The sequence below is a fragment of the Apaloderma vittatum genome, unplaced genomic scaffold, assembly GCF_000703405.1.
Source record: "Apaloderma vittatum isolate BGI_N311 unplaced genomic scaffold, ASM70340v1 scaffold4850, whole genome shotgun sequence".
Taxonomy (NCBI): domain Eukaryota; kingdom Metazoa; phylum Chordata; class Aves; order Trogoniformes; family Trogonidae; genus Apaloderma; species Apaloderma vittatum.
Window position 1 is genome coordinate 74,683 of NW_009693915.1, and position 26,967 is coordinate 101,649.

Sequence of the window (26,967 nt, forward strand, 5' to 3'; positions counted from 1 at the left end):
GTTTTTAGATTTGTAGCATATTGTGGCATATTTCACATTTCTGCTTCCAGTTTTTAATTAGGGCTCCCTTAGTAGGTGACTAACCTGTGTAGCAGAGTAGATAGTTTCTATCTTGATTGTCTATGTGTATGTGTAAGAGAGGGAAGCAATGCTGCAATCTGACATTTTTTACAGACATAGTAAGAGAATGTACCACCAGACATCAATGAAGTCTTGGTTTCTTAGAGTGCATGTATCTCTGTGTGAGAAAATGCTAAATTTATTGAGAGAATAGCTCTGTTTTGGACATGTAATTCAAAAAGAAAAAAGAAAGAAAAAGCTGAGTGTAACAGTTTGGAGAGGAAAGTTTGGGTGTTAATTTTTTCTTTTGTTTTACCTCTTTTTTTTTTTTCTCCTCTTTATACTAAAGGAAAAGATGTGCCCTTGAGAAATGTTTTTTCACCACTTCATGCTGAACTCAGACACATCAGAGTCCGACTTTCAGTTTGTAAATACAGCAGCAACTCACATGTTTTCAAGGTTTGGTCAACTCTTCTCATCTGGCTGTCAGAATTTCAGAACAGCAGGAACATTTAGCTTCTTTTTGAACACTGCAGTGAGTATATTCACTGTTCTGTCATGGTTTATTTATTTTAAACAAATTCTCTTTACATGCTTATGACAGGTTGGTTAGTCATCATCACAAAATCATCTCTGACGTTTGTTGATCAAGAGTGTATTCTCCAGAGGAAAGGGAACCTGATGCTGTCACATTATTTTTGTTTGTCTTTGCAAATATAGGTTTGTATTTGCAAATATATGCCTTAATTGTTATCAGATGTGATGCTTGAGGTTGTGGTAGGATCCAGTCGTTCACTTTGCTGTACCAGATAATAAAACCAAATGAATATCTGTATTCTTTTCTTTTTTTTTTTTTTAAGAAAAAAGCAAACCTTTTTTTTCTTTCCTCTTTTTCCCCTGCTCGACTCAGGTAGCGGACAGCTAGCAATTTAAATGAGTTGACTTTATGGATGGCTGCAGAAGCTGTCTTCATTCGCACCCCGTGTATATCCATCCATCAGCTGCTCTGCAGCATTTTACTGCAGCAGGAGGGGAGCAGCTGATCTGCCCCTTCCCAATGGAATGGAATGGAATGGAATGGAATGGAATGGAATGGAATGCTGTGCAAGGATGGCGAAGGCTGTACCTGGGGCTTGTGTAAGCTTGGAAATGCTCTGGAACAAGAAGGCTGTTTGGCAGCTTGACGTGTATTACGGGAGTAACTGCCCCAGCAAACACAAATATTAAAACCCATGGAGGTTTAATAATGAAACTAAATGTATTTTCCTACTTTTTGGTTGTTGTTCTTCTGTATTTTGAGGGCAAAAATTGTTTCAGGCAAAAATTAAGTACCCATTAAGAAATTTACAGAGTGCATCAAATGTAATGAAACTTACGTCACATCCCTGCAGCTAAATGTAGGAAAATATATTTTTTCTTCTCCAAGTCACTCTTAAGTGTAGATCGATCATAGTGCCACTCTGCTGTGGTGGGTATGTTGCTCCAGTTGCTAAAAAGAATATTGTGGTAAATAAACAGTGTTAAGAGCTTGCTTAACATGTGGAAGTGTAGATCATCACACTTCAAAGAAAAGAGAATTATTTTAAGGTAGAATTGGGTATTTAATGAATTTATATGAATTTGACCCTGGAGATGAGACGTCCTCAGACCATCCCCCAGATTCTTGCTGAAATTATTTTGACTGATGAGCTGAAATGAAGAATGTTGATACATAAGGCAGCCAGTGTAGAGTGATTCTTGCTTTTGAAGCGTATTTGTGTTGCCCATACGTCCAGCCCTGTTCTTTCCCTCTTCCATCTTGGGCTTTTTTGCTATGCATTCCAGAAGAGCTAAGCATACTCTATGACAGCTGGGTGAATATATATGATGTTAATAAAACAATAGTTTAGCTATCCATCTTCTAATCCAGAGAGATACCTGTAGTAACTTAGTGCTCAGAGGTAGCACAGAGCTCTGTGCTCTGAAGACCCAAGCAAGTTTTGGCATTACAAGAGATCTATTGAGGAAAAAATGGTCCTTTCTGGGATCCAAAGAGGGTTTTGGGGTGTTAACGATTTATCACCTTTTTCATTTGATAATATTAGCTGCTACTGCTTGAATAGGTCGCTTTTGGGAGGCGTTAGCTGCTCCTGGATGACTGTTTCCCAAGTACAAGCATTGGGAAAAGAGAAAACATCTTCACATGATTGAGGAGAGAGCTGGGGAAAGTGACTGAAGCAAGAAAAAAGTAATCTAGGAAAGAGGAGAAATGCCTGGTCAGCCACATGTAGAGAATAGTAGAGCAAATCAGGCAGGGAAGGAGCAGAGCACAGGGCGTGTAGATCAGTGGGAGAATAAAGAAAAGCCTTTGGGGGGAAATTATCTGGTTTACCTCTGGCAAAGTTACCTTAAAAGTTTACCATGCCATCCACATAAAAATAAGTTTCAAGATCAGAGCTATTTGAACAGCTTATAAAACCATATGGCTAAAAATTCTGAATGGGGGATCAGAAATCTTTTGTCTCTCAATACTTTCCTCTGTGCTCCCAATTCACTTGTCCCTTGGGCCAACAGAGTCACGCAACCTGTCTAGGAGACCTGCCCTGGGAGCAGGGGTGGGGGTGTGAGGGTGCACACGCATCCCTACGCCTTAACTGCTCTCTGCCTGCAGCCTTAGAGCATCCCTGACACATTTCACGTCGCAACAGCCCTTCGCCCTCAGTGTCTTTTGCCCTCCCACACCCAAAACTCAGCTCATCTGCTCCTGCCCCACGCTACGTTCCCAGCCTCCTGCTGTTTGCTGACGAACTGATGCTCAGCCTCCTGCCAGAACTCCTTTGCCGTCCAACGCTGCCAAAGATGTCTTAGAGTGCTGGCCCAGCTGCACAGCCTGTGCTCTGCCTGCCTCCCCCCTTAGAAAATTTGTCTTGTTACAAAGAGAAGTGTGTCTGCTTTCAGGGGGCTGCTGCTTCACGCTGGCAAATCACAGGTTGCCCACCAGTGCTGTGTGTCTTCATGAACAAAGTAATGGCAAAATGAGCCAAAAATGAGGCAACGGAGCAGAGGTGTTTTGCAGCCTTCAGCGTAAGAGAGACCTGACAGTTTAAATAACACATGAGAAGTAATCATGGATTAGAAGCACTTGGAGGGTTTCTTCCTAGCGAACTGGAAATTTTAATCCATTGAATGAAAAAATATAATGTTATTGCCTGGCTAGAATGAACTGAAACTAGATTCTGATATATCCAGTATGGGAATACTTGAATTGCTGTAAACTGAGAGTGTTATTATGTTCTGAGCTTACTGGCAGTAAGCTGGGGAGGTATGTTCAGAGGATTGCACTGGAGCAACTGTCCAACTTTCTAAAGATAAATTATTTGGCTCAGTTTTCACAGAACTACTGGAAGATTAAATCTTCAAACAAATAAACTGCAATCTGGTTTGGATTTCTTTAAAAGCTGACAGTTTCTTGTTTTGAAATAGGAGGTAATCCATTGTCTAGCTGATGAGTACTATAGGTATAAGTAATCAGTGTTCGTCAGAATGTCAAAAAAATATGCAGAGAATCTGGAAGTGGGAGGATGGTGAGGGAAAGCAACATTTTATGAACACCTTCTAAATAATAAATTAAATCTTCAGGAAATTCCTTCAAACTTTTCATTTATTGATAGATAAGTAATAGACATGTAACAATCATTATTTTTTCCGTACAGCATCAGCAAATAATGAAACTGTTTGCTGCAGGTGACCAATAGGAAAGGAATCAGTTACACTTAAACTTAGGAGGAAGCACTGGAAATTCTCAGCCATGTTTTTTGCATAGAAATAAATTAGACATTAATTCTTTTCTGCTCTCATTTCTGTCACTTTTTTGTCTGCACAAATCTGCTAATTTCAGTTTGCATACTCCTGATTTATATTGACCTAACCATGAATAAAATCTGTGCCAGTGAGTGAAAAATAAACAAAGAGTAATAGGTAATTAAAAATATCAAGGACATACAGGAGACAGACACTCTAGTCAAAATCTGTCAAATACATTGGGACAGACAGGGAAAATCATGGTATCTAGATGACAGCCAGAAGATATAATAGTTGTTTTTGTACATGTTGAAGAAATGCCAGTGTGGAAGACAGTAAGATCATATTGGAGATGCCAGTTACAGAAAGCAAAAAAAAACCAGGCTAAGTTCATACTAAGATGAAATAAAAAATTTGAGTACGTATCTTGGAGATCGAGTTATAGATATTTAGATGAAAAAGAGAAATAGAAGAGAGTAACCGTGTCTTTTACTAAGAAATTTAATGTGGATGGCTAAAAACCGGTATGAAGTTGAAAGAAATTTAACAGGTCAATGAGAGCAAATTTTGTTCAGCCTGATTGAATGCAAAACCAAGAAGAAAATCTGAGGCAAAGTGAAGAAGCGTAGGTAATGAGAAATCTTTTAGTGTTGCATACTAAAGTTGAAGCAGTGGGCACAGAACAAAAACAACTGCTAACAAGTCTGCAGAAAACACTCATTCTGCTGCTGAAGTCATCAGCAATCACAAAGAAATCTTTACAGTGTTTGTAAAATGTAGAACCACTGAACCTTGCAGAAAGAAATAAAAGATACACAGGTAACTGTGCAGCTCCCTTTAATGTTAGTACAAACCTTCAGGAGAAAAGCTGTAAAATTGAAGAGGCACTCAGAAGATGCTGAAGGTCTTAAAATCCAGAATTATAAAGATTTATGATTAATGACTTTTTGCCTCCATGTCTTATTTTGAGATTTTGATGATTTTATTGAGGCAGGAGTTTTAGATTAGCCATGCAGAACTAGATACAATAAGCTGTAAGCCAGGAAGTGGAGGTGGTTTTGAATGAAGGCAAAAGGCTGTGATTCAAAATGTAATTGCACAGATATGGTGACTGAGAAGGAACACTGCAGGGTCACACCTCACAGTGACAAAGAATCACATAGTTTATTGAATATGGTTGTTTGAGATGTGTAAGTATTTTGACTTTGTGTGACTTTTCCAAAAACAAAAGGCTTCATTTCTGTAGATACAGGGAAGAGAGAATTATGCTGAGTGTCACACAGCTAAATAAAGCGGTACTGGATCGTGCAGGGCTGTTGATGTGGAGTATGTGTTTATTCATCCTGCTGAGCAGATGTGAGACTCGTTGTGGCCATTCTCTTCAAGCTCTTGTCGTGATTAATGACACTTGATTTTCGAAAGGATAGTTACAGAGGTATAATGATGCCTTCCAGCAAATTCCAGGATCTAGCAATCTTTATCAGAGGTGAACTATAGATGTAATCTCAGAGGATGGTCTGCTATAAGGAAAAGAATTATTAAAAAATCCAGAACATGGTCTGTTGGCAGCTGGTTCTTGAGGTCCTTGCTTGCCCTCGTGCTGTGGCGCTATAACATCGCTTCCAGGATTTATCTCATACTGCGTCAGACTTTCCCAATGCTTTCTCTTGGTAATATCGCTCAGCCCACAACAAACCACATCTTGATCATATAATCAAGATCTATTTTCATCCTTGAAGGTCCAAAGCAAGCATACAGTCAGCACAGCGTATTTCTTCATTTGCGTTTTAGTTTACATCAAAGTTGCCTTGGAAGCAAGTCTCCCAGTTGTCTCCAGTTACTGTGTTGTTGTTCTCAACCCTCTGTTAAGAAACAATACATTAAACCATCATTTGTGGTTTGTTTTTTTTTTAACTGATTGCAGGGTTCTAACATGAAAACAAATGCCTGCAGCCCCCAGGCTGGTGCTAAGGGCTGTTTCCTTTGAAGCATCCACTGTAAAGCTGTGGCAGCCTTAGTGTCTCACTGTGGGTGACCGTAATTTTCTGAGGACTAGACGAACCAGGAGATTTAGGAGAGTCTCATATAGGGCAGATTTTTTCCAGTCCTCAAGTTACTATTGAAAATCTCTGAGGTATTTTTTATTCAGATGAATTTTCATCTCTAGATTTTGCATTGCAGTTTCCCTCACAACCACTTCTCAAAATACTTTTGTGAAAATGAGTTCACCTCTCTTGAAATATTCTACCACCTCATATTATGTTTGACTGAGCTGACAAATGGCTTGACAGCATTCCTGGAATCTGCCAAAATACAATTTCAGAAATGACAATGCCAAGCAAGGTAATAATCTAAATTAAATTCAGTGCAGCTGAGCATTCACATTCCTGACTTTCTTTAATTCAGTTAGAACCAGCCGAGTCCCCAGTTGTTTTTTTCTTACTAATTGTAAAAGTTTGGTTGATGTTTCCCTGTTAGCACGTGATTGCAATTCAGGGTTCATGGTTAGCTTATCACAAATCTACCACATTTCAAATTGTTTCTTAAATAATGGGGTGAACAGTGGGAACGACCTTAATGTACAACTGCTAAGAAGCTGCTTTAGTCTGGGAAATGCTTTGTTTTAATTAGCTGTTCAAACTCCATTGGATCTCTTAAAAACTGAACCAGAGCTACTGTTACCTAGTACCTCGGAAATCTCAACCATATATGAATTCAATATTTTGTAGTGTTTTTCAAGATGAAGTATATCTTGTTGTTTCTTTTAATGTTACTAGGTTTGAAGTGTAATTTCCAATTTGAGCTTTCTTAAGTATTAAAGCTGTTTTAGAGGACCTAGGAATAAACATTATAGTTTTAATATAAATATTATTTTATCTGCCTTACTAAAACCTGTGTCTCAATTCTGTGCAGTATTGTAGTAACACTAGATTGCCAGGCAATTTGGTATTTTAAATCTTGCCGTGTTTGCACTGTCTCAACTCATATTTTTGTGAGTGTTTTTTCAAGATGCTCTTACTTTTTTGAGATTTTTCAGAATGTTCTCTGAGAGTTCCTCAAATCTTCCAGGTCACACTCTCACTCTGGTTTACACAACCAAGAGAAAAAGCCACCACCTGCTTTCCCAACCACTTTTGCAGTTGAGGAAATCATCCTCTAGGACACAACAGCAGGGAATTTTGCCTTCAGCAAAAGGGAGCTAAAAATAAGGAAAAAGGTGGTGCTTGGGTGATGGGAAGTTAATGATAAATCTATGTCTGTCTCCATTGAGAAATATTTAATAAAGGTGAGGTTGAACAATTTTAGGACATTTTTCTTAGAGGGTAGATTTAATCTCGTTGCTTTTGCTGAAATCTGTTGGGATGAACTCCTCTCCAAGCCCGTTCTTGTATATATTGAAACAAATAAAAGCGTGACTTTAAATCTTAGCGTGGGTGAATACTGGTGTTTATTAAAGAAATCTGTATGATTAATTTGCAAGTGAAACATCTTATTTTTCTGAATTCTCAGCTTTCTGCTGCTTGTGACACTCATGAATACAATCAAGCCTTTGACTTAGCAGCATGAAAAATCGTTTATGAAGAGCACTTAAGGCATATGTTCATTAATTAGGTCACTACAGACGGAAAGAAATGAAGATTATTATTTTTTCCCCCACAACTGGGTACATTAGTTATAAAGCATCTGCTGCAAACCTTTTTGTACCGCAGTTCATGGAACCAAAAAAAAGGTTAGTTTTAGATATGTGTGGTGTTGGAAAGAAAACAGAAGAGCGTTTTGCGAATAAGGGATTGATGTTGAGGTTTACTCACTGTCATCTTAATAGGTGTGTGTTCATAGTAAGTGTGTGTATGTGTGTCTGTGTTAGAGGAAAGGTTCAATTAGAGCATGTTTCTGGAGATCCTCAGCACATTTACTTAATAATTCTGTATTCTGTAGATACAGCTGCTCTGTTAAATATATATTTCCTTGATTTTACATCTCTAAGCTTTGGAGATCAGTTACACTGCACGTTTGAACTATTTTCTCAGTTGTTAGAATTAAATAGCTAGTTGTACTAGACCTCAGGTGTAAAATTACAGGTGATCAAAATTCAAATGTTCTCTTGTGCCTAAAGAATTCTTCATGACCTTCAGTACTCTTCAGATGTCTCTCAGTGCTATTTTTTTCATGTTCTGTTCTTTGTTAAAATGCCATTTTGATTTGCTTTAGGCCCATTTCGTGATTTAATCCCTTCAACAATGAGTGACCGTAATGTCTGGAGATCAGGAACACACTTCTGTTTATAGCAGAACAGTTCAAAAATGCCTTTTTGAGATCTGGAAGCTACATATTCTCTTGAGCCATGGCCGATCCATTGTCATGATCCTGAAGCAGAATAGAAATAGAGTCTGAGCGTAGCTGACACAATGATGTTTGTTAGTACATCGGCTTGTAACTGATATAACGATGTAGTATTTGTGACGGTACTTTTGGGACGAGTAATTCAGGGCCTCATGCATAGGGTATGGGGGAGGATACTAAAAATGTTGCAATGGTCAAGTGGAGGAAAACCTTTATGTGCTAATAATGATGTTGCCTTTGCTGGCTAGGTATCTTGCTAGCAAATCGAGGTGTGCAAATTAAGCTATCAGATGGTCTTTTTCATCGCAAATGCAAGTGGAACTCTAGTTTGCCTTCTCTGGCTTAAAACGTTCAGCAGTGATCTGAAGCTGCCTTTGGACACTGTTCTGTGGGCTTCTTGAGAACAAATTATGCACAAATTGGGCAGTCAGGTGCTGTCTTCTGCTAAAATGAAATAGGATCAATGCATATGGAAATCTTTGTACTGTGGACGCTAACAGCCTTGGCATTTAAATCCCACTGGAGCCATTACTTGAGTTTAGCTATCTTTTGCCTGAACCAGAATATTTTGTTTCTTTGGCCTTTTTATCTTTTCTCCATTTTTTTATTGATTATTTGAGCTAAATCTCTTGAAATACCATTCAGACAAAATCCGTTTCTCTCTAAAATACCGTTGCTTCAACCAGATGGCAAGTAGCAATCATTTAGGAAAGGTAACTTTTTTGGTTTTGTTACTTTACAGCTGACACAACAAAGTAGCTGCTTAATAATCAGAATATTCTGTCTTATTTCCCCAGTCTAATAGAATAATGAGGTACCATCAGTCAAATGCTATGTTCACAAATATCCTATGATTTTTCAGGAAATGGGTAAAGATAACACAGGTCTGTCAGTAATAGTCACAAGGGACTTGAAACAACCGTCTCCAAGGAAAATTTCATCACATGACAGCTTTAATAAACTGATCAAGGTATTTAAAATAATCTCCTATATGTTTAAGTTGTTGGTGATAAAGGGAGGACAGGATTTCTGTTTGCAGCAACTGCTGGAAGTATTTAGATGTTTTGCCTCCATTAAGCTTACTGTCAGTTTTGCGTAATGACTTTGGATGCTATGTTCTTTTTTTTCTTGGTTTTTTTTTTTAGAGTGGATAAAATGCCAGAGACAATTAACAAAATGATACTATAAACTGGAATGGAATCCACACATTTGTAACGGCTCACGGGGTTTCTGATCTGAAAATGTGTGCAACTGTCTCACACAGTCAGCAGTTGGTTTAGTTGACCGTGACTGCTTTTTCCTGCTGCAGGTCTGAGAGATTTCAAATGCTGGCTGAAACTGGCCAGAGGGCCGCAGAATTGTCCTTTTCAACAGCAGCGTGGCTGGTTTGATTTCACCTTTTGCAAAGGTTTTTTTGCAACATTGCTTGGAGCAAGCTTTTCCTTGAAGCTACAGAAGAAATAACAAACAAATGCGTGTGTGCTCGCAGGGACAGATCATTTCTCATAATTCAGTGTAATTCATACAATCTATTTCCAGTTGCTAATTATGCATTTAAAGAAGTAATTTTAAAGACATAGGACATTGTAACAGTTTAACTGCCTCTATACATCACAGAAAATCGTGTCACTAAATATCAAAGTTAGATAAGCTGATTTTATTCATCTGCTCTTTATTTCCTTGTATGTTTAAACCACTGGGATTTGTGTAGCTAAGTGGAATATCAGTATGACTTCATTCATAACTTTTATAACTTTGATATTTGGAGAATTATTGCTTTCTCTCATAATGAAATTATTCCCATAATGGTAAATTAAAAAAAAATAATCACATGACTCAAAATAGATTTCAGAAGTCTTCTTCTAAAATAAAACAAGAAATAACTCTATGTATTTAATAATTGTGCAAATTGTTATTCACTGTAAAGCAATTCCTGTGTGTGAAAGCAGTGGTAGCATTAGGATTCTTTTACTTGGATGTTGCATTCTGGATATGCGGCCCAAAAGTTCAGCTAAAAAGGGCCCGTGAATCTGGCACGAACAGCTCCTGCAAATGTACTCTCGGAGCAACGAGGATACTGAGAGTGAAGTAACATTGCCAGTGGCTCCATAACCTTGTGGTGGAGGCTCTTTGCAAAGGTCAGAGAAGGGGAACTCATGGCCGGAGGAAAAAAAATGTGTTGAACGTGACTCTGCAGCGCCTCTAACACAGCCCCTGTAGCTGAGGCACTGTAGCTAACGCGTGCTGTAATTTTACAACATAAGCAGCCAAGAAAGGTTCTGTCTCTCAATCTGGTCTTGGAGTTGTAGCATCTGTGACAGTACAGCACATCCAACCGGGCAAGGACCAGGGAGCCCTGACCTTGGGAGACTCCTGAGTTTTCCCATTCTGGAGAGCTTTGCAGCTTGCAGCGTAACGTGGTGTGAAAAACTTCATGAAGGTAAAGTTGGTAAGAATTATTTAACCCCAGGCAGGGATAACAAGCTTTTTAGCACATGCTCATGAGGGTAAGAGTTTGGGCAGAAGTGATAATGTATTTCTAAAGTTAGCCTACTAAAAGGACCAGCAAAGATTAATCCAACCGAGGCTTCTTTTATTTTTCCTTTTTTCTCCCTGTTTTAGATATTTAGACACAAGTTAGCCTAGACAGTTCTGCAATTGTTCCAGCCACCCAAATATATCAGCTGTGTGTGCTGGCACAGCGCTGTGCTAAAGCAGCCATATAGCTTCTGGCTCACAGCTGGCCCTCGTTCATCCTGCTTGGAGCACAAGCAGAATAAATGAGCATCTGCTTGCCCTCGATGCTGTAGACATACCCTCTGGCTTCATTCTTACGAATAAACATGGTGTTTTTTAAGACATATTTTTATTTCTTACTATATTTGTCCATTTTTTTTCCAAAATAAATAGATAACTAACTAAATAAATAAAAAGACAGCCACCAAAAAAAGCCCACAATAGAACAGCTGGAAGATTTCTGTGTAAAAGGCCATATGATTGACAATTCTAAAGAAGGAGTATTCTTATTTTGGCTGATGTGGGCTCAGTGGTTACTTATTTTTCAATATTTTTTTTTCCAAATTTTTTTATTTAACTTCAGAAATTTCTGCCACCCTCATGAATCATTGCAACTGTGGGTAAAGAAAATCTAGACCAAGTTTTGCCTACCACTTTTTTAGCATTGCCTATAGACGCTTCTGGAAAATGTTCTAGTAAAACAGGAGTGGCAAATCTTGTTTACTGATATAGCACAAAAAAACCCCAACCAACCCCAAAACCCCTTTTAATTTACAAACGTAAGAGGAAGATTAACATTCTGGGCTGTATTAAGCAAAAGATATTTTTTGCACAGTAGTGGTTAGCTGAACAAAGAGTACATGTGCTGAGAATTTGAGTCTTATGGGGCATCTCAGAATACACGTTCAAGGACCTTTTTTCTGCCACACATATCTGAGGACTTACTGGATATGTATTTGTGTATTTTATACTCTATTAATGTACTTAGCATTATATAAGAATTCAGTGTGAATCCTTTATACCATTCACTCTAGGCTAGAGCATTTCATTATATTTTGGTTAATGACCTAGCTAAAGTATTCTAGGCAGGTCCTGACATCCTCAGACCTTCCATTACATGTGGGACTACTTCAATCTGGAGCATTTTTTTCCCATTTCACCCCTTAATGTTGCTAGCTCTTTAAGTAAACATGGCCTTCCTGGGAAATTTATCCCTAAACTTTTCGAAAAGTTTTTCCTATCCAATTTAAAACGAAATAGCCACAGCACAAACACTACTAATTCGCAAAGCAAAAGCATCCTCTTTGCATATTCCCTCATTCCCAGGAGGGAGAGGGAGCGAGCTCAGAGGTGGTTAGAGACGTCTTGATGTGCTCGGGAGTTCAGAGTCAGCTCTTGACACTAATGCAGACTCCGGGCACAGCTACCATTGGGAAATCTTTATTTGCTAAAGTACTCGGTGGGTAAAATATTTTCTCTTCCTCCTAAATAAATATATAATGCATAATTTGCTGACACAAACTATTTGCTTAAAACAGGCAATAGGCCTTGGGGAGATATTTATGATGCCGCCTAGATTGGCTTTAGCAAGCAGCAGCTGGTGCTTTCGCACCGCTCGGTGTTGGAATGATCTTCCGTACTGCAAGGTAGAGAGGCAGAAAATGCAGCTGCATCTTTCTGGAGCTAATTTTTAAAAAGCAATGAGCTGGTAATTACCACTTTTCCCAGCTGGTCTTTATGAGGGTAAAAGGTTTAACCATAAATGGAGGATGCAAGAGGGAAATACTAAGCAAGCTGCAAACCAGTGTTAATAAACATCCCTCTTGGAGATGCTTAGAAATAGAAGCTCTTGTTGACTGGGAGGAGCTGGGAATGAGATTTACTTCCAAAAGGCTGGCAGTCCTTGGGGTTATGCCCTTTGCACATGAGTTTCCTCAGGAGGGTTGTGCTGGCTGCAAGCCCTGTGGTCTCCTCCAGTTCAGGCCCTGGAGGGGATAAATGGAGCTGAGCTCCTTCTGGAAGGTGCAAAATAAGGGGGGGTTCTGTGGAGTGTTTTCTGTCAGCATCTCATTTCTGCTTAATTCCTACAAATAACTGACAAGCACAATTAATATGACAAAATATAAATATTTATGCAGTCGTTTAGCTAACGTTTGGCTCTATTTATAAATAAGAGCATCTTGCAAGAGCTTTGGTGAGGTAAGTATCCCCAGTGCCGGTGTGTGAAATTAACTGTGCTCCATCGAGTCTTAGGTAGTAACTAAAGAGAGTAAGTTTGGTGGGAATAACTTAAATACTTAAACTTCAGCAGAACAAGAAGCTGTTGTTTACTTTGTTAGTTGATGGGGGAAAGAAGATAAATCTAGTTGTTTTTACCATTAATTTCAGTTTTTAACTGTGTAGTTATTGTAGTGACATGAAGGGTAATAGGAGAGTAGAGCAGCCCCATACTAATGTACTGGTCTTAGGGTTAATTTCTATTTGCTGACTTTTCTGATGCGACTAACAGGAAATTGTGTCAGACCCAGGTCTAGTTCAGGGTTTGATTTTTTGCAAATCAAGATGCAGTCTATGACTTCTGATGAATCCGTGAGTTCTGATGAATGAGATTTCTAGTAGTTCTGCCTGTAAGAAAGTAAGAAAGCTTTTGTGATCTTTTAAACTAACATGTTTTATTATGCACTTTGCATACTTGATTTAACATATGATTATTCTCTTGATCGACTTTGTTGATGGCATATCAATCTAAGTTGGCTGGATTTGACACCTACGTCTTGAATGATAAAAGAGTATTTTTCTTCTGTTAAGAAGCAATAAATTATTGTGCACGATATGGCACGATGGATTCAAACCACTTCAAAGTGTGTTTCGTCTCATGACTTGATGGCTCAAAACAAAATAATAAAATTGTAGTAAAGAATTGAGGCCCAAGTCTAGCAATTCATATTTGCTTTTCTAATTTTTTTCATTTGTTATTGTCATAACGTATTTCTCAGTTAACTTTCTTGAGGGTAGAATCTTGAAGTAGGATTCCATAATTCTAGGTGATGAAGAGACACAGAACTGAGAAGACAGCTCCTGTCCCAAGTCGTGAAAGTGAATTAGGTCAGAGGATGCCAAAAGTGAGCTGTGAGCTGTGTGAGGGGCTGACTCAAGGTGATCAATCTTGCTATCCTAGGTGGATGTCTGTCCTAGGCAGGCAGCAGAATTTATGAGGAGCCAGAAAGAAATCTTGCCAAAGGCCTCATCCTGCACCCTGTGAGGACAGAAACTACGGTTTCCTCAAGAACTGTTTGGACCTGTTTCACAGGAGTCAGATTTCTTTTCCTGGAAGTGGAAGCTGAATATTAACCTGTGGTGTGAGATTCTGAGCCCATCAGGGACCTGGAGTCCCAGGAGCGGCAGTGCAGCTCCCTGCCCTTCCCTTCTGTGTGTGTCTGCTTCTAGAGTTTGGGGGTCACATTTATTCCTGTCTGTGTTTGGGGATGAAGACAATAAATCACATTTATATGAGCTAAGGGAGTCAGCTCCAGTCTTGGTTTGCAGTAGCAATTTGTCTCTTTTCTTGCATGATTTTAGGTGTGCAGAGTCCCTTCAGTTAATTAAAAGATTGACTTAGTCATATGCAGCCAGCGAACCATAGGCAAAACCTTCAAAGTGTGAATTCTATGCAAGGAGAAAGATATTTTTAAATATTTGTTCACAGAAAATATTTCTCGGTTGCTGCCACCTATTTTGTTCAAGTGGATCCATGGCTGGTTTTGCCTTCCCTTCAAAGTCTATCAAGTAAATAGTCTTTAAAGTCAGCTGAGGGAAGGAAGAAAATAATTCTCTCTTATATCAGGTATGTAACAGAAGAGTACATGGAAATACACTTTCTGGTGGTTGTGTCAGCCAAAAGACAATAAGAATGCCTTTTTTTGGGGTGCTCTAAAAGACAAAAGCCTGCTAAGAGTGGCATTTGGCTCATAGCACACCAGATGAAAACTGGGCGGTGGCAGCATAGGTGGAAAGGTCAGGAAAGAAAGAGAGAAAAATTATTTCATTTGGAGGTGAAGATCATCTGAAATAAGTGATTTCACATTTAAAAGGCTGCCAAGGAGAAAATATATGAATGTTAACATATTTTTTTATACTGGTTTATTTCAATCTGTTTTCTTTTCTCATTTGTAATGCTTACGCATTCAGGAAGTTGAGGTAGGTTTTTCACTTTTAACTTGTAAATATCCGTACAGTGAACCAAAGTATTTACAATATACCATGATTCATATTATACTTTAAACACTTACGATCAACTGTTAATACTGTTACAAATGAAATGTATTGCTATGTGTTAATTATTAATGTGTTAATATTGATTTATTAACACCTTAATATTAAAATGATGTAATAGTTTCATATGTTACAACAGGCATAAGGTGTTTCAACCACATTAGTTCCTGTCCTAGTAGAAAGCTCAGAAATGGATAGATTTCTGTGCAGTTGTTTTTGTCAGGAAGGTGGGAATGCTAAATCGCTTTAATCAAGCTGATCATGCTTCTTATACATATATATGTATATATATAGCAATATACACTTGGGAATCGGTGTCATGTGTAGGCACTGTATGTGGCTGTATCATCATGCCGTTATTCTGCTGGAGGAAGTTCTAGCGAAGTGATGGCATCCCTTTGGAGATGCTACGAGTCCCTCCTCCTAACAAAAGCCATTTCAGGTTAATGTATAAATTTCAGCACCTTGCAGAATCCTCGTGCAAAGCCCTGTCTCAGCTTTAGGAGGTATTTAAATGAGACACAGACTTTCTGCTCAGCCGTATCTACAGGGGGAATTTCACCTTTACGGCGCCATAACCACTCAGTCACAATTCTTGCTGGTATCAACGCTGAAGTGAAACTCCAGCGCTGCATTTGCTCTTGTCCAGCTGGCATAAGTTATTCTGAACTGCTGTTGACCCTATTGCTCTAGCGAATGTATAGTCATTATTTACTCCTATGAATAATAATGAGTTTTATGTATTGAAAGTCTCAAAGGTTTTTCTCTGTTTTACTTTTCAGGTTTTTTTTTCCATATTTCTTCTTGTGTATTTTCCTGTGTTATCACATTGTAGTTTCAGGCATATTCTAAAATAAATATAGTTTCAATTTTCAAAAAGGGATACTAAACAGGTCTGCATAAAGGAGGAAAGGAGAAAGAGTAGATTTACTTAAAGAGATCGGTATTTTGTATTTTTTTTGTGAGGAAGGTGTGTTTTCTGTAAAATATTCCTTTGACACTGAAATTGAGATAAACCCCCGTTCCAATCCTTATTTCAAAACCGGTTCCATATGCCAACAGCATAAGAAATCTTTCTCGGGATTTGAATTATTTAACAGTTTCTGATGCTGAAAACCCAGCAGCAAACCTCAGGAAAAAAACACGTAAGCAGTCAAAAAAAGAATATTTTATTGCGGGAAAAATTTATTCTGCTCAAAAAGCTTAAAACCCAACACATTCTGAAACGTGATTAATGCTTGGTGAATTTAGTCGTACATCATAATCAATTACAAAGCATCGTATTACCATGAGGGCTTTTTTGTATTAACAAAGCTGGGGAATTCAAGGCAAGACAGTGATTCTGTTTCTGGAGCCAAACCCTCTACTTCTGAAGAAGAAGTACGGATACATTTGATGTATCTGAAATGAATTATAAATAATAATCTTTGTTGTTATTGTGGAACATTGTCGCTGCCCGTGAAGTCAGTATAGACTCCATCAGAGAGGATCGTGGTGCCATGAGATGCATCTCCTGGTGCTCAGTGAGGGATGTGCTGGCTTCCAAATCTCCAGAATTTTCCAGATTAGAATGACTGGATAGCATGGGAGCATGTGGAATTCACCGTGCTGGACATAAATGGTAAACAGAGCCCCATGGAAGAAATAATTTAGGTGTCTTATTCACACTGATGGATTTTTGGTTACCTCCTGGCAGGAAAAAGAAATCTAGGTGTCATTCTGGGCATCTTGATAAAGATATCTCTTCAGTGGCAGGCCTCAGGAAATTAATATAGATTAATGGATATATTAAAAAGAAAATAAAGATTAATATGCAGAAAAATACCACAGTGTTATAGAAACCTTCCATGCTTCCTCACTTCAAATACATTATTATTCTGTTATGTCTTCTCAAAGAGGACAGAAGCGAGATATACAGAATATGCTGAAACTAAATATAGCAGTTGGACTTAAATCCCAGTTCTTCAGGACTAGGGTTGTTGACACTTGGAAGTGGGCGAAACTTTGCCTTCAGGTACATACTTGCTAAAAACATAGAATAAAAATTGATCTGACGTGGGAGAGTTCTTCATTCTTTCTGCAAAGAGACCCGTTTTCAACAGCATAATTATTTGGCCAGACACTCTCACAGATCCTACCTTCTCCATTTTAAAGTCCAATCAGAATTATATAAAACAGAACCACAGGACTCCCAGCAGAATAATATCTTTACATCACAGTTAAGAAGACTTAAAAAATTTAATAATGGGAACGGTGACAAAAAATAATCACTGCAAATTCTCCTGGATGTTATTGTATTTTAAGTACAAGGCTTACGGTGTTGTTGCTGTGTGGTGTGATTTATGTGTGTCCAAATGGATATCAGTATTTTTGGGTTTACTTTGCTGAACTTTTGCCACACCAGAATGGTGTGAATCATGTTAGGCTATCTAAACAATAGGCTCTTGCCTGATTAGAAATGATTCAAAGTTATTAGGAAGTATGGGCATCCTTTGAAAAACAGTGCAGAAGAAAAAATTTGAGGGTCTGAAAGGAAGGAATTTTTTATTCTTTAATTTCTAGCCTGCATTTACCACCCTTTAGAACACAGCCTGTTGATAGTCTTTTGGACTGCATATGCTAGGTTCAAAAGCTGAGTTGATTCATGTGTTGTTTAGTTATGTAAAATTGCACGGAAAAGACTGCTTATATTTTTCCTGAGTTTCCTTTTTTTTTTTTCCTCCCCATTTAGGATGATTATTTCAGAAACTGGAATCCAAACAAGCCTTTTGATCAAGGTAAAGTTAGTTCACGTTTTGTGGTTTTGTTCTGCTTTTTTGTGATATCCCCATATATCTAATGCCTTTTTTCCACTGTCCATGCCATGCGTTAGTGAAGATCTGTATTCATACTTACATCTCATTCCCAATTTAGTCACAGCTTGAGGTGCTTTATGTTTGAGTCATCTCTGTATTTTTCAACCACATTTTTCTATCCCAATCCATTCCAGTTTATATTTAAGGATGATATATATGCTTAGGAAGATTCTCTATAACCATGAATCGCAGTCTGACGTGCAATTTAAGACAGGTATCTTCACAAACACTTTCTTTCATGTTAAAATCTTTGTTAAATGAATGTTGTAAATGTAATTACTGCAGCCACTAACACTGAAGGAGCCTGTTCTTTGAAGACAGTTGTAACATATGAAATTAAGGGCTGTTGTGTATATGCAGCTGATTCAGCTACCAATTCTGTAAATCACATTTTGCACTTTGTCTTGGTAAGCTGTTATGGCAATACTTCAACAATTTCCAGGCCAGACACCAAAGGAAAGGAAAAAAAACCAACAAAAAGGAAATTTTAATTTTTGTGTCCAAGGTAACACTGGAAGCAATAGCCATGCCAGGAAAAAGAACTTTGAATTGACATCTTAAAAGCAACTCCACATCAAGCATTCTCTGCTTGGTGTTCATAGCTAGCAGGAAACTTTTCAAGTAGGATGGTAAGAGACATTCACTCTAAATACCATAGATGAATATCGCTGGAAATAATAGTAGCCCTGATGTTACTGGATGTGATGGGCTGTATTTGATATTTAATGTCTCGTCAGTAGAAAACATTGTATGCAATGAAATCTCAGCAGTCTGTCCTCTGAAAGACAGGTACAAAAGTAGTGCAAGCTGATAGCGTGCCATAATTTTGTCTGTAAAATCCGAATATCGTACTTTACCTTTGCTGTCTGTTTTATTTGTCACTCTGACTCTAAGATTCTATAACAGAGCACACTCAAAAAGGGTAATATGAAACCACTTGGGTCTTATATTTCATTATTTCCTAAAGCTTTCTGGAATGTATTTTTTTCAAGACAAATGTTAAAAATTGCATTTCACACAGCTCCTTTTCCTTTGGTAGAACTGTTACCAGCCGTTTGATTTGTGGAGGATAACAACAGACAATATAAAGTGCGGGTCAGTTCTCTTCTCTGTTTGCCTTTTGGCACTTGCTCATTTTTTCCTGTTTGTAAAGTTCAGTGGAGCTCATATAACTCCTCCTTGAGGACACATATGAAGTGAGGATATTACAACTGTAAAATCACAGGTAGATGGTAGACTTTTTCCATTGCCCAAGGCATTTTTCAGGATCCTGGATTTCTTTGACTAGCTTTGCTTCGTTATTCAACATCCTGCCTCTTCAACTGCAGAATGCCAGTGTCCCAGAATTTCATTCAAAATAGCATTCTATAAGTTTCGATCTACTTCTGCGCTGAAATTTGTAGGGGTTTTAAAAGGTGCTATTGAAAAGTCATTTAGAAAGGAATAATCCTGTACATGGTAATTACGATACAGATTAATTTCGGTCATGTGTATCTGTTTCACAGTCCTCCCCTCTTTTGGATCCTGTATTCCAAGTGAAGTGGCATTCAAGTAGCGTGTGAGACTTCCTTTGCCCTTCAGAATGTGAGGTGCCTAGTTGGGTATATAATTGTTGTGAATTTACATTCAGAGGAGGTTTTCCCACAAGCAAACTGCTTAGGCAAATTATTGAGCAGGCCGGTAGCTCTCCCAGCAGGGAGTTCATGGTAAAACAGTCGCGGTGTGGTACTCAGAAGGGAACACCTCGCTGAAATGTGTGCAGTCTTCTTCAAGCATGGCTTATGCCTGGTGTCACTGGGAGTTAACCAGAGAATAATGGTTGGAGAATATTAGACAGTATCAGTGTTGCAGGAGGTGCCCAGTAGTTTAGTTGCTAATTTTTTAATAGCTGCTTAAAGAAAAAAGGCAAGTCATGTTACAGAAAAAAACATCTTTATGCCTCTGGAAATCAACTACTATGAAATTATGTTTGTGAATCATACCACAAATGAGAAGGAAGAGGGAATCGGTTACGAAGGACAGGGAAAGGCATGAACAAATAGATGAGGGGGTAACTAGATAAATGACAGGCCAGTGGAGGAGATGAAATGACAACGCTTTCTTTATTCGCTTTCAATTTGAGCTTTGTCTGTCATTTATTTTACAAACAGGAGTCATAAAAGGGAGCAGCTTTGCCAACCAGAGATTGGAATCTTCAGAACTGCTAAACTGTTTAGGCATAAAATACCCACACGAAGTCTCTGAAGGCTTTTGAAAATTTCACTGTATATCTATTTCTGTATTTCATTGCCGGACGTGTTCTGTGCAGTGTCTGTAGGTAGGACAGGAATATCGTAGGGTTGGCAGTATCGTAGGTAGGCAGCAATATCGTTGGGGTCTTACACGTTAGAGCTGAAGAGTGTAGATTCTCTGTCTTTATGGAAATGGAACTTCAGTGACAAAGGAAAGGGAGAGATGATGTTTTTGTCAAGGCATATATCCACAGAGATTTTCCAACAGCATTTGAGGGATTTAGGACTACAAATCCTATTGACTTCAAATGGAATTTATGCTCCTACCACTTTCAGAGGCCTTGTGACCCTCTTTCTTCCCAAGAGGAAAAGCAAAAAGGTGAATCCTGGCAAAATACTGCAAAAAGATTTTGAACTGACATGCTTTAAAACTGTCTTGTTCATTGTGTTGCTGAGATGTCTGACTCGGGGCGAAAACACAAATCGTTTCAAAGAATCTAAAATCACACGTGGATACCTTGAAGCGATAAAACCAGTCGTATATCTGTTAAAAGATTTCTGTCTCTTTACAAAGAAAAGGATTATTTCTCTTTCAGTGTAAAGTTTCTCCAAGACTATGGATAGTCTGTCATGAGAAAGCAGAACGCGGATGAGGCGATGCAGGCTGGCTCGCGCAGAGATCTCTGCGCTGCTTTTGTCTCATTTAAATCTTACAGATGGATTCTGTTTGGCCAAGAGGTCATTCTTTTTGACAAAAAGGTCTCTACTCTGGGCTGTGGTAGAATTTACCCTAGAACTTTAAAATAGCCTCTCGTACCTTTCTAAAGAGATTTCTTACACAAAAAGAATTGCCTTAGAAAACTGTTGCTTAGTTTACATCTTTGTGGAGTATGTGAGCCAGTAGCCAGTGGGCTCTGTGTTTTTGTCACAAAAAAAAAAAAAAGAAAATAAGAGAAATCACATCACGCTGCTGCTTTCAGCCTTTTGAATCAGATGCTGACAAGACTAATCCTCAGTTTACATATGTAAATGTGGATATGCTATATGCATGTGTATATAGAGGCAGTACCACTGAAATAGGAAGTGATGAGACTAGGAAGGAAGGGATGCTTTCTTCCTGTTTTCCAGGTGCTTTCCACCTCAGGTTTAACTTCTGTTATTTTCGGCAGAGGTAAAAAATAGTCAGATGAATTTGTCCTAGACCTTTTATGTGGTGCAAGCTGCAAGGAAAGTGTTTAACCCATCTTTAGTCTTTACTTCTCTGTCCTCCCTACCTTGACAATTATTTCCATGTTGTTTCTTTTTTCTTTGAGATATTTAAATATCCCCTGTGCTCTTGCGTGATTTTGGACATAGAAAAGCTTCCATTTTCTATTCTTTGGGGTTCTTATATCCAGATACTCTGTGGTAAGGATCCTTAGCTTGCTCTGTGAACTCAGTAACAGCTCTATGTTCTCACCACACATGTCACTTTGAGAGGTGTGTCAAAGGCAGACTTTAACCTCACAAAACCAAGGTTCTTCCTAAAATGATTGAAGAGGAAAAGCTTATCCAGAGGGTCAGTGAAAGCGGACAACTCCCTCTCTCACTAGGTTCTGTGGGAAATCTCAGTCTAGCATCACTAATCTGAGGCTAACGTGTGAATACCCACTCTTGGGACAGATTTACAAATTTTTAATGTTTAAAATCTATTTCTCAATTCTATACCTAAACTCATGGTTGAATATTCTTAATTGTGAAGTATATATGTGGAAGCCAGACTGTAGAATCAGTGAAGGAGGGCAGGGTTTAGAAGTAACCGAAGGGGGCTAATACCTGCCAGGAGTGATTTTTCAAAGGCAGCTGGAGGATTGAATAGGTTTAACAACTTTAAAAATGGACAATAGTCAGAGGTTTTGAAAATTGACAGAATTCGGCTTCTAAGTTTGTACTTAATTTGCATTTTTGAAAGAAGAGTCCACTGGGTCCAAACAACTCTATGATTTTTTTCTTAACTAAATAATTCAATCTAGCTTTTTTTTTTTTTATGTATTTAAAACCAGTAGCAGCATAATCAAGCTGTCCACCTTCTGCTTTCAGTGCAGAGTGAAATATCTGCATGCGTGTGTCAAGAAAAAAAGTATCTTGTTTAGTAAACAAGCATACATGACTTTCACTGAAATAACCCCTAGAGAAGTCACACCAGGTATCTTTGCATAACTAGTCTTTTTGGAAGTCAACTTGAATGGTTCAGCTGTGTCTCAGAGGGTACTTGGGTGATCAGAGTTTATTTTTAGCTTAGCTGCCAGCCCAGCTTTTTATTCATCTTGAACCCAGGAGAAACCTATAAAAAGGTGAGCATCTTACCTCGACTGCCGAGCTAACGAGGCGTTCGGTTTGCAGAAGGCAGGAGAGCGTAGAGCCTGAAAATGATTGTTGGTCATTAATATTGAACTCGATTCTGTCAGAGTTGCGGAAGAGTGGAAAGGGCAAGTTAGTCAGGATTTTAAAATATGAATCAAAGGGTTGTGTTTGGGGATTTTTTTTCTTTCTGGCAAGGTCATCTGAGAGTTCTTAAGGAGCTTGACAGCTAACTTGACATACTTTCCTATCTTCTCCATCTACACTGCAGAAGGAAAAGAGGGAATCAGGGAAAAAGTTTAGCATAACATTCTCAAGTCAGAGACTTTTGGTATGATAATTAAATGTTTCTGATACTCTGCACCTATTCAGACTTGCCAGAAAATTAACTCCTTAAGACTTTATGTATTATTGTAAATGAAAACTGTTAAATAAAAAAAACCAAACTGTATTGATAATTTCGGCTAAAAGCAGAATAGCTGTAGTAAATTCTTCTACAAATAGATGTTATTAGTTTTTCTGGAAAAAAGCACAAATAAAGAGTATATTTGGTTGGGTTTAAAGTTGCTGGAAGCAGTTTGGAATGGTGTGCAATTCACTTGCCATATGGCTTTTTTTAAAGCATCGTTACCCAGAACATAGGAACTGTGGAAGTAATGGGATGCACTTTGTACTGGATATTGCAGATATATAGATATATATACAGATATGCTCTGAATCAAATAATGTTTAGACCATTGAGCTGCCTTAGCAACAAAGCTGTAGAAAGAAGCAGTAAAAGGGAGGAAAAAAATGATTCTATTCTAGTGCTGAGGTTTTTCCCAAATCTATGCCTAAAACCATCCACTGAACTGTGGAATAGTCTGTTTAAGTAGATGCAGGTCTCATCCTTTCCATTTTGATGATTGCAGAGGACTGAGCTGACCTGACTCTCGGTGATCCTGAGTGTTCCAAGCTGCTGGACTTCTCAGCAGAAGCAGCTTCTCATTAGAAGTAGCCTGAACTTCGCCCTTTGTATTCCAGCCTTTTCCTTTATTTTCACTGTCTTTATTCCTAATCTTCCTCCCCAGTAACTGGGAAATAAAAATATTTCCAAAATTCCTCTTCCATTGGACTGTGTGAAAGTCTTTGTCTGCCTGAATTGGATCTATCAGTGACTGACTCTAACGCCAGATGCGCTGGTGTAGAGTCAACTCTCGTTCTTAATTACAGACATGAGGTCTCTTGTTTCAGAGAATTCCCCTTGAGCACCAATGAAAGGCTAAACTGGCAAAAGAAGACAAATCTGCTTTGGAGTGGATTGTGGCCTCCAGAATAGCATAGCTCTTGATTTTCATAGTCCAGCAGCTCCATGGAAGTGCATTTGTCAAATTTGGAGCTTTATATCTAGAGATGGAAGTGTTCATGTTCACTCTCGTTCTGTGTTGAATCGTACTGGTGTCTTTCCAGTGTCTTAACTGGCAACTCCAGAATCTTTCTGCAGCTGTGCAAAGTAAAGTTTGCCTAAAATCCATAAGCTTTCCAAAACAAAAAGAATGTTAATGGGAAGCCTGTGATGCAGGATGAAAATCATAGAACCTGCAATTATTTTTGAACATGTAATTTTCTGTTAGCCCAGTTAAGATGTTCTTACAAAAAAGCCTGAATAAATTCATTTCAGAGAGTTGTTAATACTGTACACATCTCTAGCCGCAAATATATGTTAGTTTTATAATAAATGTTTTCTATTACTGTGCTTCAGATGGCAGATTTCAATTGGATAACTTATTTTGCAATTTATTTTTTGACTGTGGTTGAATTACTTTTAGAGGCGTATTCATAGGACAACTGCACATGAATTATGTTTGTAAATCTTCAGTAAATCAGTACAATTTAAAACATGCTAACTGCATCAAAGGAAAAGAATAGCTGAGATGCAGCACATGGTATATACTGTCTTCCATCAAATACATTTCAAGCACATATGGCTGCTTATATCCTCCAAGCAGATGCACGTGGCTCTTTTCATGCACTAGAAGCGTAACATTAAATTCCTTATAAGCCTGTAAGCAACCAATTTTGTCGTTAAATATGGCATCAGAAGTGACAGAGATGGGGTCCCTGTTTGTGATTGTGTTACGGTTGATGTGCCTTGAACTGAGACGGTGATCGATAGGTCGCTTGTCTAGAATTTTATTAGCGCTTGGGGAGACCTTGTTGGTTTTGTCAATAATGGTGCTGGCTTTCTTTTAGTATCTCTTACTTCACTGACTGTCATGCAGACATGAAATTCATGCCTCCCCATGCTCATCCAGCTCCCATTGAAATACATACATTTTTGGGAATGTTGTCTGGCCCAACCTTCCTCTCACTGACATAATGCAGTGAGCAGAGGTCTCCTTCCCTTGGCTTTGGTTCATTTATAGCAGTTCAGTTTTGGGAACCTACTTAAACCTTTAAAAATGAAGTGTGTTTGGAAAATACATGTCTGCAAAGCTTCCTTCCTTATTTGCTGTTAGAGAGAGCCCAGTCTATTATTCAACCTAGCTGCTTCAGTTTGTATTCTGATTTAACAAATTCAAAACAATCAGGGACAAAGTCTCCAGCTTTGAAATATTATTAGACTTAAATATTGGATGGCATAGCAGTAGATTTATACTGCATGTCAGAATGAATTTTAAATCACTAGCCAGTCAGAAGAGTAATTCGCGCAGTATTTAAACGTTTGTATGCTTGTGAGTTAATAGGTAATTACTAAATGTCATTTGATTCTAATTGAAAAACAAGAACTCCTGTGGAGAATGAAAGTAGAAGGCAGAGTGGCAATGGCTATAAAATAGTATAATGCAGAATTTTTAAGAAGAGAACATCAAAGTGAAGACAAGTTATTTCAAAATCAGATTACAATAAACTGAGAATTGGTGAAAGCAGAAATTTAAGGAAGAAAAATTAGGGTAATTGGCATTTCCTCCACGTAAAGGACACAAACACGAATTATCCAAAAGCCAAGAGTTTGGTTAATGGTAAGGCTTTTAGTGACTGCAGTGGCAAGAAATTGCATAAAGCGTAACTAGGTTGAGCTCTTAAGGGAGTATAAATGGTAGCCCAAACTCAGAAAGCCAAGCATAAAATAAGATGTTTGGCCAAGGATTTAAGAATAGAAATTTTTTACAAATGAATTAGAAGGAAAAGTAAAAGAAAGAGAAATGATAGCTCAGTGCTTGGTGTAAAGGCATTGCTGAGGAGGTCAAAGCATTGCTACGTGTCTTTGCTTTGGCTTCCATGTAGGTCAGCTGTGACCAGTGTGTTATTTTAGTTAATATTTTCAGCTAAAGTGTAAGATTCTGGATTAGGGAAAGCACAGGCTTGAGTAAATTAGATGTTTGCAAATCAGTGGGAATTGATTGAAGGTTTAAGTCAATCAGCTGAAATAATTTTAAAGATACTAAAAGTTGTCTTTGAAAATTTATGAAATTATATAAGACTGTGAAAGGACAAACAGCATGCATGTTTTTTAAAGTTGGAGAAAGGAAGAAGATAGGAAATTATATCCCATGAGCTAAACCTGAAATCCTGAAAAAAAGTGCTAGAATAAATACTAAAGCAAATGTTTGTTAGCATCAAGAAGATAATGGCATGAATAAAGCAGATATGGATGTCAGACTAAACTCATTTTCTTCTGTGACATTTACAGGCCTTGAGACTCGGGGATAAGCTTGCAGTATCACATATCTTGACTTTAATAAGGCTTTTCCAGCCTAGGCCATTCTGTGTTTCTATGTTTTTATGTTTTGGAATTCAATTACATCTCTATTTTGCAAGCAAGTTAAAGAAATATTGTCTAAAAGAACTAATTATGAGGTAGATACAAAATCAGTTGGAAAACTACATTCTGGTAGTAGCTATCAATGGTTCAGTGTCAGACTGGAAGGATAAATTTGGTAGGGTTTCTCTGTAATCTATTTTGGGTCCGGTATTTTTTACCATTTTCAATAAATTGTAGAAGTCGAAATTAATACACGTACTAAATGTATCACACCAGTAAAATTCAAAGTTGCCTTAAGAAATTTAAAAAATGGTCTGAAAACAGGGCATAAAGTTCAGTCGGAGCAGATGGGAAGCTCTTAGTTGAGAATAATCATCTACACAAAACAGGACGAAAAACTATTGGATAGATACAAATTTGGAGACGAAGAGTAGCGGATTACAAGGGATTACGACTAGCACATGAGTCAACAATGTAATTCTGTTGCAAAACCGACAAATGTTGCACTGGCATGTGTAACTATGAGTAATCCTTCAGTTTTAGTCAGTGCCAGGAAGACCTTGGCTGGAATATGTTGAGCAGATTTGGGTACCAGGCTTCTAGAATAATATGAGTCAACTGGAAAGTACTCAGAAAAGTAGCAGATATGATCAGAATTGCAAAAAAATATACTCTGGGAAGAAAGACTGAAGGGGAGGGGAGCACCTCCTCTTTGGAGAAAACACAAATAAACAACCCACAAATCCTGTTTTCAAATGCATAAAATTAACTGCGAAGTGGAGGGATTGTTCTCTGTCCTTTGTGGATACAAGGAACAATATTT

At 38.1% G+C, this 26,967-nt stretch overlaps 1 protein-coding gene across 1 annotated transcript in view; it reads left to right on the plus strand.

Moving 5' to 3' along the window:
* Positions 1 to 26,967, plus strand: part of SPOCK1 (sparc/osteonectin, cwcv and kazal-like domains proteoglycan (testican) 1) — a 268,007-nt gene that overhangs the window by 74,630 nt on the left and 166,410 nt on the right. Inside the window, exon 2 of the mRNA XM_009865464.1 lies at positions 17,705 to 17,750. Within this exon, the coding sequence (XP_009863766.1) occupies positions 17,705 to 17,750 (46 nt within the window). The remainder of the gene's footprint in view (positions 1 to 17,704; positions 17,751 to 26,967) is intronic.